Raw genomic sequence first — 12,943 nt, forward strand, 5'->3', positions numbered from 1 at the left:
GATAAATGGGATGCTTGCAGGTGTCATACGTCATTATGTAGTTGTTGGTCATCAAATAAGATTCATCATCATAATTAATTGTAACTGGACCACATTCAAATCATATTTTTTTGAAAGTCAGGCATTGTGCTATGTATTATAAAGGGTACAATAAAATAAAGGAAGAGAGACTTTATATTACTCTGAGGTGTGTGTAATCTGGGAGGGAGCTTCCTTACATAATTTATGATTTAGTGTGTCTGACTAGAAAACTGCCATTCCTCAGATATTTGTACCAGAGAAACTTTCTTTTGAGGCTAAAGCTCAAAATTAAGATCAAGCATTTTTCCTTGTTTATTTTTTTCTAGCTGTGTCATTCTGAATTGCTTGGAATTTCAAATTCTCACCCTTTTTCCCCACCCACCCTGTTCTAAATTTCTTGTTGCGAAAATTATTCACAGGAGACTAAAGACTTCTTGTGCTTTGTATATAGTGAATGTGAAGAATACAGTTCTCTTCATTTTAGTTTTAATTACTTCAACTCTTGATTATTACAGATCCTTCAAGATGTGTAAGTATAGACTGTCATCCTTTCAAATTCAGGCATTTTAAAGGTGGTTTTTATATTGTTTGAAATAGTGTAGATGAATAATCAAAGATGTTTGTGAAAGAAAATTAAGACTGTAGGGTTATTTTTGTTATTGATACTTACTAGTGAGGAAATTGTAACCCTGGATTAGGAAGAGGCAAGGGAGTGGAGGTCAGTTTTAAAAATAAAGTCTCGATTTGGTTTTTAAAAGTCTCATTAAACCATAAGCATTTAAGAATGTTTAATTATACCTTTCCTTTAAAAAGAGTTTTTGTTTCTTTTCTTACTAAATGAGTTTACTGTCCTTGCCGATCACTTTATAACTTGAACTTGGAGCAGAATACCTCATATGCCTAATAATTAGCAAACATTAAATGTTTATATGTGTGCATTTTATTATGTTATTGTTCTGCAGCATTATAAACAAATTCCTTCCCGAGTGTATTTGCAGTTAATGGAACCTAAGGAAATCTGTTTCATCAATGAGTTTAAAATCCTGCTTGAATAATTTAGAATATTACTTTTAAAGAATGTTATCATTTAAAAAAAAAAAAGACACAGTCTTAAAGGCCTATAAGTTTTATGGCTCTAGAGAAGTATAGACTGATGTTTTTGCGGTTAGCATATTGATGAGATTAGGGCTTAACATTTAGTTTTCTTTTCTTTTCTTTTTTTTTTTTTTTTTTTTTTTACAGATTTTATTTATTTATTCAGGAGAAACAGAGAGGCAGAGAGACACAGGCAGAGGGAGAAGCAGGCTCCATGCAGGAGCCTGACGTGGGACTTGATCCCAGGTCTCCAGGATCATACCCTGGGCTGAAGGTGGCGCTAAACCGCTGAGCCACTGGGGCTGCCCATCTTTTAACTTTCATTGACAGTTAATGGTTATATTCTGTACCAAAGATGAGTGAGAAATTAAAGTTCATCAGTAACATAATTATTTTGCCACTGTTACTGACACGTTCACTTGATACCAAAACATGCATATGTAAGAATCTGCACTTGAAGCCCATTTCCTTTGGCATATTGTTTTTGGACTTGCTTGATTTAGGGAAAGATTGTAGCTTGTGAATCCTCTCCTGAAGGACCTTTTTTATTATGATTTTTCCTCCTAGTTAACATTTACTAATAAAATTAATGAATAAGCAGTTAAGTGAATGTGAAAAACTGAAAATACTCCATGATAAGTGAAATTTAGGAGTCTGTTGTTCGCACATTATATTTCATTTGAAAAGGACATTCGATTATTTTAAAATTACATTAATCGCTGTGGATAATAAGCACATTGAAATATTTTTCCATATCTTTGTGCTTACTAATTCAAAGGTTCAAAATTGCATTAGTATAATATAGGTAAAACAGTATTCACCAGACATTTGTTTATGGCCATCTAAATAACATTGAAGGAAAATGCATAACCCCTTAAGTAGCTCATAATCTAGTGGAGGAAAAACATGCACAGATAATTATGAATCAACATGAAGTGTAGTGATAGATATGTCTTGAGTATTATCAAAGAACTAAGAAGGAGGGGGATCCCCGGGTGGCTTCGCGATTTAGTGCCTGCCTCTGGCCCAGGGCGTGATCTTGGAGTCCCAGGATTGGGTCTCACGTCGGGCTCCCTGAATGGAGCCTGCTTCTCCCTCTGCCTGTGTCTCTGCCTCTCTGTGTGTGTGTCTCTCATGAATAAATAAAATAAAATCTCTTTAAAAAAAAAAAAAAGAACTAAGAAGGAGTCCACTTTGCTTGAAGAGGTCAGGGAAAGATTCCTGGGAGATAGGACATCTGAGTTGTGTTCAGAGATTATGTAAAGAATTGAATAAAGAAGAGCAGAGGCAGGGGGTGGGGAGGCTTTAAGAAGACGTGGGAGGGTGGTGAATGAGGGGGAGGTATGTCACTGGATTGAGAATAACCATTGGTTTAATGTTATCAGGGAATAAATGTAAGGTAGTAGTGAGTAAAGCGAGAGAAGTAGGCATAGACTAGATTTTAAATAGTATTAGAGTACACTTTTTTAAAGTACATCCTTCCACCCCTGTTCTTAATGAGAGCTAGATTTTAAACATGCCTGTGATGCTTGAGTTTGTTTTTTAAATGGTGATTCTGAGAAAGATAGATTCATAGAGGTTATTGGAGTTCATGATAGTTGGAAGGCTGTCATGGTGATCTTGATGCAAGTTTTAGGACAAGAGTATGTAAGGTGAAAGAATGGGAGCATATTTGAGAACTATTTTGGGCCTACTGTTAGCACTTGATTGAATGAAAAGGGGACGAGAGATGAAAAGAAAAGTTAGAGCATATGCTTCTAGCATGTATAACTAGGTGGCTTGTGAATTAGAGAATACAGAAGCAAGTTATGTGTGTGTTTTGAGGATCACTTTAACAGGGATTTTGGACTTGATAAATTTGATCTGTATCTAGAGCATTTTGAGATGTGTCCAGCAGGCAGTTGAATAAAGTAGTTTTAGACTTTGGGGGAATATCTGGGCAGGCCATACAGATTTGGGAGCAATTAGCATATAAGTCAATAATTTATTCTTAGAGATGTCGGCCAAAGTTCTTGGGAAATCTGATAAAAGCACAGGACTCCTCATCCAGGAAAAAAAAATGCACACATTATATTTGCAAAATTTTGTGTACAGTTTTAGAGGCTCCAGAATCTCTTGCTAATCTGGTGTCTTGTAAATTTTAGAACTTCAGATGTGTGGGTAGTAATTGTAACCATGACAATGATGGAAATGCATAGTGACCCAGTGTAAAGTGAAAAGAGCCAAGGACGGGACTCTGGGGATTAAAATGTTTTAAATGGCACTGGAAGAATACGAGATAGGAAGTAGGGAATTGTGTTTCTAAAAGAAGGCTACATTATACTGACTTGCATTTAGCCTACTTGTACTCTTTCAGTACTCTTGTTTTTATCTCGCATCCGTTTATTTATTAAGCTTGAAAAGTTATTTTTTTCCTTCTGACAGTTGATGCCCATTGATGACAGTTTAAGAGAGACTTCCATTGGACACTTTTCATTAGTCAGCATGTGAGGGATTGTACGGGGCTGGGCTAAAGTTTGACATTCTTACTTAATCTTCATGATAGTCCTTTGAGATAGATACTGTTATTAAACCTACTTTACAAGAGAGGAAATGAAGATTCTGAAGAGTTAAATTTGCCCAAGGTCACATGGCCTTTTAAATTAGCAAAGCCATGACACAAACCCATGCCTTCTGGACAGCAAAACTTATATTCTCTACTAGTATATACCACATGATAATCAGAGACTCACACTGTGATATTACTATACCGTATTAGCAGAATGTAATGTGAGTCCAGCAGTTTGGACTAGATTTGGGGATGTATAAATTCTAGTCTCTGCTCTGAGATTTGGGGTAAGTCATTTAATGTCTCTGGGTCTATTTTTTCATTTACTTGAAAATTTTTATACCTAAACATTGCTGTCCTGTGGCTCCATATCTGCCCTGCCTTATATAGCATGAGTACTGAGGAAAATACTCCATAGAATCTTGGATTATAAAACAACTCTTGATTTATATATGTGAGAAATGATTTATTATAATGTTAAGGTTATTTCTACAGTATTTGAAGTCTCTTGGTTTATGTTTTTAAAATTCTTTAGTTTCTATTAAGTAATTCGTGACAGGTAGGGATCTTTTTGTACATTTTCCAGCTTTCATGGGATCTTATTTTATAGAGCCTGAAGAGATCATTTGAAGTTATGCTCAACTATTAGTAATATAGTTACCTCTGGAGTTGATAGTCCACATTAACTTTGGTCTTTCTCTGGAATTGTTTTGAATGTTTTGCTTTATATGTTCATTGTTTAATGTCAAGAGATGGTGTCTTAGTCTGCTTTTTTATAACCTGCATGTGCTGCCAGCAGACTAAATAAAACCATATTGCACGTATATGAAGTACTTGAGACCATCATTATCATATGGACTTGAATCTTTTTATTTGTGAAAACTTAGGAACAGCTACATCTTATTTAAAATATCTTATATGAATGGCATCCTACATATCAGGGTATCTGATAAAAATAGTAGTTTGGACGTAGAGATAAATTCTCTTAAGGCCGTTTTAGAAAACTCTAGTAGATTTGGGATTTGAGTAAGATGTAAGTAATAAGAAAGAAGTAGTTCTTTTATAGAATTCCTTCTAAGCACTCCAGAAAAGATTAGAATAATAAGACTCTATTTGAGTCATCTGCTTAAGAATCTTCTATGACTGAAATTTGAGCTCATATATTATTGCTAGGGTAACTGTTTTGCCTATCTATATTCCGTATTCCTTACTCTTTCACATTCATATCCATTGGACATTGCTTGGAAGGAGTGTGGTATTTTTCATAAACCACTTTATTGAGGCTTGATGGACATAAAAAAGCTGTACGTATTTAACATATGCAACTTGACGAATTTAGAGGTAAGTATTCACCTGTGAAGCCATCACCATCATCTCTGCGATAAACGTATTCATCACCTCCAAAAGTTTCTCCTGGTCTCTTTGGAGAGGATTCCACTAGCTCAGTAATTTATGTCCAGTCCAGGTCAGAAATATTTGTGAAGCTGATGAATAATTATTGCGATGTTTCCCAGGTTGTGAATGCAGATCATGTGGCAAAATAACAGCTCCTTAGCCATAAGGAATTAGCAGGAAATCATTCCATCAACAAGTATGACTGTCTGTTATATGCCATGTGTTACTTCAGTAGCTGAGGGATTCTGCAGTGAAAAAAAATCCCTGCCTTCATGAAGCTGACATTTGGATGGGAGGAGAAAGGCCAGGAAACGAAATAAGGGAGGGGAGAAAAAGCAATCTGAGATTGGAATTTGGGGGTGAATTTGTAGGAGGAGACTGCTATTTTAAGTGGAGTGGGCAGTTAAAGCTTCATTTTATTGTGATGACTGAACAGTTTTGAGGTTGATAAGGTGAATGAGCCATGCAGATACCTGAGGGAAGAACATTTGAGAGACAGAATAGCAAATGAACAGACACCTTGAAACAAACCTGTTTGACATACTCCAAAGAATAGCAAGGAGGCTGGTGTGGCTGGACCAGAGTGAGCAAGGAGGAAGAATAGGTGAAGTCAGATTATCAGATCAAATAACGTTTTGTAGTTTATAGAAGGACTTTGACTTTAACTCCAAGAGAAATGAAAAGTCATTTGAGGGTTGAGAGCAGAAGAGTGACATGATGTATGTTTTTAGAAGGTCACTGGTTGCTCTATAATAGTGGGACAAAAGCAGTAACAGACCAGTTAGAGGCTGTTGGAATACTCTGAGAGATGATGGTAGTTTGGACAAGGCTAGTAGTAGTGGAAGAGGTGAGTAGGAGTTGGATTCTGGGTACATTTAGGAGGTAGAGACAACAGAATTTCCTCTTGAATTAGAATCAAGGTGAGGGAAAAAGGAAATTACAAGCTTTTTGGCCTTAGCAACTGGAAGGATGGAGTTGACATTTGCTTACTTGGAGGACTGCAGGGGAAGCGGACTTAGGGGCAAAGATAAAGATTTCTGTTTGGCACTTGGTATGTTTGAGATGCCTAGTAGGTATTCAAGTCAAAATATTGAAAACATGGCTGAATATAGGACTCTGTATCAAGGAGAGAGGACCAGAGTATATAAATTTTGAGGTTAACTTAAGCTATGAGCATAGATGAAATCGCCTTCACCTGAAAACTGAGTTGTGGCTACACAAAAAAGTTCAGGTTTGGAGGTTGCTGTGAGGAGAAAGAACTGGTAAGCAGACTGAAATAGGAACTAGAGGAATAAGAATAAAAACAAGAGAACTGTAGTCCTTGGAAGGCAAGTGAGGAATCTGAAGGAGGAGTGATCAGCTCTTCAGTTGCTGCCAGATAGGTCGATAGTGGTAAGAGCTAAGACTCTGGGATCCCTGGGTGGCGCAACGATTTAGCGCCTGCCTCTGGCCCAGGGCGTGATCTTGGAGACCCGGGATCCAGTCCCACGTCGGGCTCCCGGTGCATGGAGCCTGCTTCTCCCTCTGCCTGTGTCTCTGCCTCTCTCTCTCTCTCTCTCTCTCTCTCTCTCTCTCTCACTGTGTGCCTATCATAAATAAATAAAAAAAAAATTAAAAAAAAAAAGAACTAAGACTCTGACCATATAGATTTAGCAGGGTGGAAGTCACTGGTGACCTTGAGTCATTTAAATGAAATGGTAGCGATGATGAAAGCTTTATTGGAGTAGATGCAAGAGATAATGCAAAAAATGAGACTTGGAGACAGTGAATATAGAAATGTCTCAAGGCCTGTGATTTTTGCTGTAAGTGGAAAAAGACAAATTGGATAGTATTGGAGAAATAGTGGGTTTGTGAGGATTTGTTTTTAGGATGGGAAACTGATGATTTTGAATGTGGATGGAAATTGTCTAGCAGAGAGGAAAGAATGTGATGATGCTGAGAAGGGAAATTGATAGGAAGGTCCTTGAAAAGGCGAGTTGGGATGGAACTAAACATTCTGTATACATATCATCTGGAGTCACCGCAGATGATGGTTCTGTTCTGTAGGTTTGTGGTAGAGCCTGAAATTCTGCATTTTTAACAAATCCTTGATGATGCCTATGTTTCTAGTCCCTGTCTAGTTTGAGTATAAGACCTTAGTACTTTGAGCACAAAAACAGTAGAGGTAGTATACTACGTAATAAAATTGGTCAACATGGTCGGGGTTTGTGCGTTTTCAGATTGTTTCTGTTTTCTGTAGAACAGGAAGCAAGTCATTATCCTAGAGTGAGGACAAAGGAGATGGTATAAAATCATCTAGGAAGGTAGAATCATTAGTCTTGTAGGATTATTGGGTTGTACTCAGGACCCATTGTGGTTAGTGGTGATGAATTTAAACTGAGGTGTATTGAATATGAGTGTATATATGTTCATTTACTTTGGGCTACACATGTTGGTGCGTGTGATGAGTAGGTGTGTAGACGGGGTTTAGAATGACATTTTGGAGGGGTGGGGGGCAAGTGTTTCATGGGTGTATGCGAGGTAGCTACAAATAATGAACTATGGAATCTAAATTGGGAAAGGAAGAAAATAAGAATGCTAGGTTAAACAGAAAATGTGGGCTTTTTTTGTTTTGTTTTTAATGGCAGGTCTCCTTCCAATCTTTAATTTGCTAGGGAGCTCTATAAATCTTCAAGAGAGGAAAATAGTGTTCATGTCCTCTTTTTTTTTTTTTTTTTTTTTTGCAAAGATTTATTTATTTTAGAAAGAGTGCTGGGGAGGGCAGGGAGAGAGGGGGCAGTGGGAGCTAGAGAGAGAAACCTAAGCAGACTCTGTGCTGAGTGTGGAGCCAACATGGGGCTCAGACTCACTACCCTGAGATCATGACCTGAGCCGAAACCAAGAATCGGAGGCTTAACCCACTGTGACACCCAGCCACCCCCTAAATATTTTTTTAAATCAAGGAACTCTTTCTGTCTCAGTATCTCTCTGAGCTTGTATTCTACTAAATAAACTAAGTAAAAGATGTCTTACACTTTGGGCTAAAGCAGGTATTAACATCGGGGATTATGATTTCATTTAAGTTGGAGGGCATACGAGAAAGGAGGGAGGTCTTAAATGATTTCTTAAAAATTGCTCTGTTAGCTCTAAAAACTATTTTTATATGTATCCCTTTATTTTTGTTAAAATAGACTGTTAACATCCGTATAAGTCATGCAGATTTATAATCATAGCCATATAACAAAATAGTTACTATATGGACAAATACAAGAAAGATTTTCAACCATTGGTGTTTTTTTTTTTGTCTCTTTTTCTCTCGGATATTACAGATGACCATGGATGAAAAATATGTAAACAGCATATGGGACCTTCTGAAAAATGCAATTCAAGAAATCCAGCGTAAGAATAACAGTGGTCTTAGTTTTGAGGAGCTCTATAGAAATGCTTATACAATGGTTTTGCATAAACATGGAGAAAAGCTCTACACTGGACTAAGAGAAGTTGTTACCGAACATCTCATAAATAAGGTATCCAACTTTAAAGGACTATTGCTAATTATATGGAATCTAGGAAATCCTTTATATACTATGTTGTACTTTGACTAGAAGTATTAGTTTTAAAGGCTTCAGGAAGCCTATAGAAATAGTAATCAACTAATGGCTGTATTATAAAACCTACTTAAAACTTAAATCAGCTAAATCAGAATTTTTTATAATTGAGGGAAAATGAAGTTTGTGATTTATGATAAATAATTATCTGTAATCATAATTAAGGAAACAAACTTTGACTAATTTACAAATAGTTGTTTATTAATATATGAATTAGAGATCATTTTTTCCTTAAAATGCTTGACCAGTCAGTCCATTTTATCTTTCTTTACTTTCTATGTATATACGAAAATAAAGTAAAACTACATTGTTTAAAAAATACCACCTTAAGACTTTTCGCCAGTTGAAATTGACTTACTTTAACTTGAGTTCTATAGTAAATGTGAATTAAAAACAAAAAGATTACTCTTGGGCTATTAAAATTATAAAATGCTTCTTAGGTTCTAAAGAGATGTTTTTGCTATTTTAAAATAAATGCTTAGCGCAAACTCTTCTCTTGCAAGTATGTCTTGCTTTAAGATTGTCAGATAAAATGTAAAATACCACAGATAGATAAAAACTTCTCAAGAGTTTTTATGTGGTATTAGGGTGCTTGTTTTTTAAAATTTTATTTTGAAAAAAATGGAAAAGTTGTACCAGAATAGTACAATGATCTTTCGTATTATAGATATACCACTTGTTAACATTTTGTCACATTTTTCCTAATGTTTCTATTGATACTTGTAATTATTACTATTATTGGTATTACGATTATTGTTGAAGAATTAGAAAATAAGTTTTAAATTCATTTTCCCTGAAACACTTAGGGATGTTTCCAAGAACAAGGAAATTCTGTCACCTAACCAAAGAATAATGTTCAAAATCAGGCAGTTTATAACATTAGTATAATACCGTTATCTAATACAGTCCACATTCAAATTCATCATTTGTTCTGTGTAGCAGTGATGTCCTTTATAGCAGTTTGTTTTCTGATCCAGGATCCAATCCAGGATCACACACTCAGCTCCTCAGCTTTTGGTCTTTCAGCACATTGACATTTTTGAAGAGTATAGGTCAGTTGTTTTGTAGATTGTCCCTCGGTTTTTGGTTTGTCTGATTGTTTCCTCATGACTAGTTTCAGGTTATGCATTTTTGGCAGGAATAATACATAAGTGATGTTGTGTCCTCAGTGCATCACATCAGGAGGCACATGATGTCAGTTTATCCCATTATTGGTGATGTTAACTTTGATCACTTGGTGTCCGCCAGATTTCTCCACTGTGAAGGTACCTTTTTTCCCTTTGTAATTCATAAGTAATTTGTTCAGATATATTTTGAGACTGTATAAATATCCTGTTCCCCAAGGATGTTTCATGTGATGTTCTAGCATCCATTGATGATTCTTGCATGAATCATTATTATTAAGGTGGTTACAAAGTAGTTACTTTCTATTTCTACTATTCCTTCCGTAATTTCTTTCTCTTACATGGGATTACATAAGCAGGTAGCTAGTATCTCATGAAGCAAGGTGATTGTGTTGTCCTGCAATCAACAGTTTCTTTAGTACCTACTCTGCACAGCGTTAAAGGAAAATGCAGTGGATGCAAAGAGATAAAATATCCCTTGTTTATACTGTGATGTGAAAGATGTTGTAGACATTTAGATAACAGTGTGAGGCATTATATAATTAAGTGGCAAATGAATCGAATAGGCAATAAATGGATTGTAATGAGGGAGAGATTACCCTGGGCTGTAAGATTTCATGGGAAAGTATCAAATTGAACTGAGCCATGAGAATTTGGGATATAAGTGAACAATGTGGAAGGCATTCCAGGATGGCAGATGTCATGTGATTATACAGAAATATATTGAGTACATTTAGGTGGTAAATAGAGTGTGATTGAGGTATATAGTAATTTATGGGGATTAGTGGATTCTAATATAAGGATGGCTTGGGAACAGATTAGGGAAAAACTTGAATGCCAAGCTAAGGAATTTGGACTTAACAGAGGAAGTTTTTTTTTTTTTTTTTTTTTTTTAAATTTTATTTATTTATGATAGTCATACAGAGAGAAAGAGAGAGAGGCAGAGACACAGGCAGAGGGAGAAGCAGGCTCCATGCACCGGGAGCCTGATGTGGGATTCGATCCCGGGTCTCCAGGATCGCGCCCTGGGCCAAAGGCAGGCGCCAAACTGCTGCGCCACCCAGGGATCCCAACAGAGGAAGTTTTTAAGTGGATGATAATGTGATAGAATATTTTAAGAAGATTAAGATGAAAACGATACAAATGTAGAATTGGGGAGATGTTTGCTAGCAGCTGGGGAGGACCTGGAAACATTTGAGTAAAGTGATAGTCTATAAATGAATGGCTAGAGGAGATAACAAATTTTGTTTTAGGTAATATTGGAGATTTTTATAGTTGGAAGGTACCTTAGAAATCATTTTGTAGTGGGGGAAATTGAGTGTGAGATCATCATAAAATGCTCAGCTAGAAATATCCTGTGTTTAGAGATATACAGATTTAGAGCCTGGGCAGGAACTCAAACTGAAGATCAGGATTGGATGTGTGGTAGCATGTACTCTGAGGAAGAAGTATTGGAGTTCAGAGAACAAAAATCCTAGAGCCAAAGGATGAATCTTCAAAAGCAAACTATGGTATGTAGGTGGGAAATGAAGAAGACTAATTTAAGAAACATGGCATCAAAAGAAAGAGGAAATGTGGAGTGGGAGAGTTTTACTTAAAGCTATTGAAGGGGTGAAGATTATAGCAACTGTTTTCTTGGATATGGAGAGAGTATGGAATTGAGAACAGTAAAGTAAAAGAATAGAAGCATTTGCCAGAGGTTCCATAGTGAGTACGGTAGAGGTCACAACTAACTCTTACTTAGCATTTCTATGTGCTAGGTTCAGTTTCAGTGCTTGTAATGTGTTAATGGTCACAACCAAGTGAGCTGGAGAGCATTATTCTGTTTTACAAGTGGAGAAACCAAGGTACAAAGAATTAGTGATTTGTCCAGATTGACATAGCTAGTAAGTGGCCTAACTGGAACAGGATTCGGGTAAGCGTGGTTTCAGGCTGAGTCCCTGACTCCTCTTTAGATCTGCTCCTGAGGCATAATGAATGGATCAAGATGAAAAAAACATGCTGAAATTGAGGATGCAGGAGGGACTTCATGTCAGTTGGATCAGTGTTTGTAAAGTTGTAGTCTTTTAAATTCTAGTTCTTGGTTTACTTATAATTAAAATGAAGGAGCTAGCAGTAATATCTCCTGAGATTCTTTAGTTCTAAAACTATTACAAATCTAATAATTAAGCCATGCATCTTCTGAAAATGAGATGAAGAGATTTGGAGTAGCCTTTTTTTTGGGAATATACTAAGGAATTGGCAAGTGAGGAAAAAAGATAGCTCGGTAGGAATTGGCCTGAATGTGTGATTCGCCTTTTTTGTTTGTTTTGAAGCATTGCTTTGCACCTTGGGCACAGTTGCAGAAAAAACATCTGTACTTACACGCTGTGTTGAAAATTGGCTCATTCAAAAAGTAAGGAGAGGAGGGGAGACCAGAGTGGGAAGTCCATGTTTAAGTGATTTTTGGACTCAGAAACATGGTTAGGTAGAAATTGAAGTCATGTGAACAATAATTCTATGGTAACTGTAAGAGCTTCAGTATATTTGTGAGTTGCTAAGGTGGTCCCATATCTAAGGTTAACTATAGGCAGTTCCTATAATATGTTCCAAAGAACATGAATTCAAGTTAATGGTGCTGAAGAAATTATATACACTCAATTCTTTTTATTTTTCTTATATAGGCATTAGTGATACATGAGCAGCATCTGAAAATGTTAATTTTTTTTCCCACAAATGCTCATTTGACCAGTTTTAACTAGGAAATGTACCAATATCAGTATATCTAATGATTGGTTTCTTTATTTCAGTTGAATTAAGTCTTTTAACCTCAGGTAGTGTCTATGCTTTCATTTTTGTCTTTCATTTATCTTCATTCTTATGAAAACTTTTAATAATTGTACAAATATAGTACTACCCCCCCCCAAAAAAATACAATACTACTCTATGAAGGGGACACAGCCCAAAGAAATTTGTTAACTGACAGGCAGAGCCATCATATAGTAGCCTAAATGTGCTCTGATGTAGGAAATCTCCCGTTTTTTTCCTACCAGATGTACAGAAGTGTGGTTTGCATGAAAATTGATACTGGTATTGACTTGTTTGTATATTGTACTTTCTGATTGGAAGGTGAGAGAATGGGTTAGGGTTCTGGGGTATGAAAGTAGCCATCTTCAGTTCACAAAACGTTTTCC

At 36.3% G+C, this 12,943-nt stretch overlaps 1 protein-coding gene across 2 annotated transcripts in view; it reads left to right on the forward strand.

The window, feature by feature from the left end:
* The window catches only part of CUL3 (cullin 3), an 88,884-nt gene that overhangs the window by 12,260 nt on the left and 63,681 nt on the right, over positions 1-12,943 (forward strand). Inside the window, exon 2 of one of the 2 annotated variants that reach the window (XM_026006349.2) lies at positions 8,368-8,565. In XM_026006349.2, coding sequence (XP_025862134.2) covers positions 8,368-8,565 — 198 coding nt within the window. Of the gene's footprint in view, positions 1-8,367; positions 8,566-9,765; positions 9,912-12,943 lie in introns of those variants that run through there. The other variant, XM_072719408.1, reaches the window with a different exon arrangement.

The sequence above is a fragment of the Vulpes vulpes genome, chromosome 9 (assembly GCF_048418805.1).
Source record: "Vulpes vulpes isolate BD-2025 chromosome 9, VulVul3, whole genome shotgun sequence".
NCBI lineage: Eukaryota > Metazoa > Chordata > Mammalia > Carnivora > Canidae > Vulpes > Vulpes vulpes.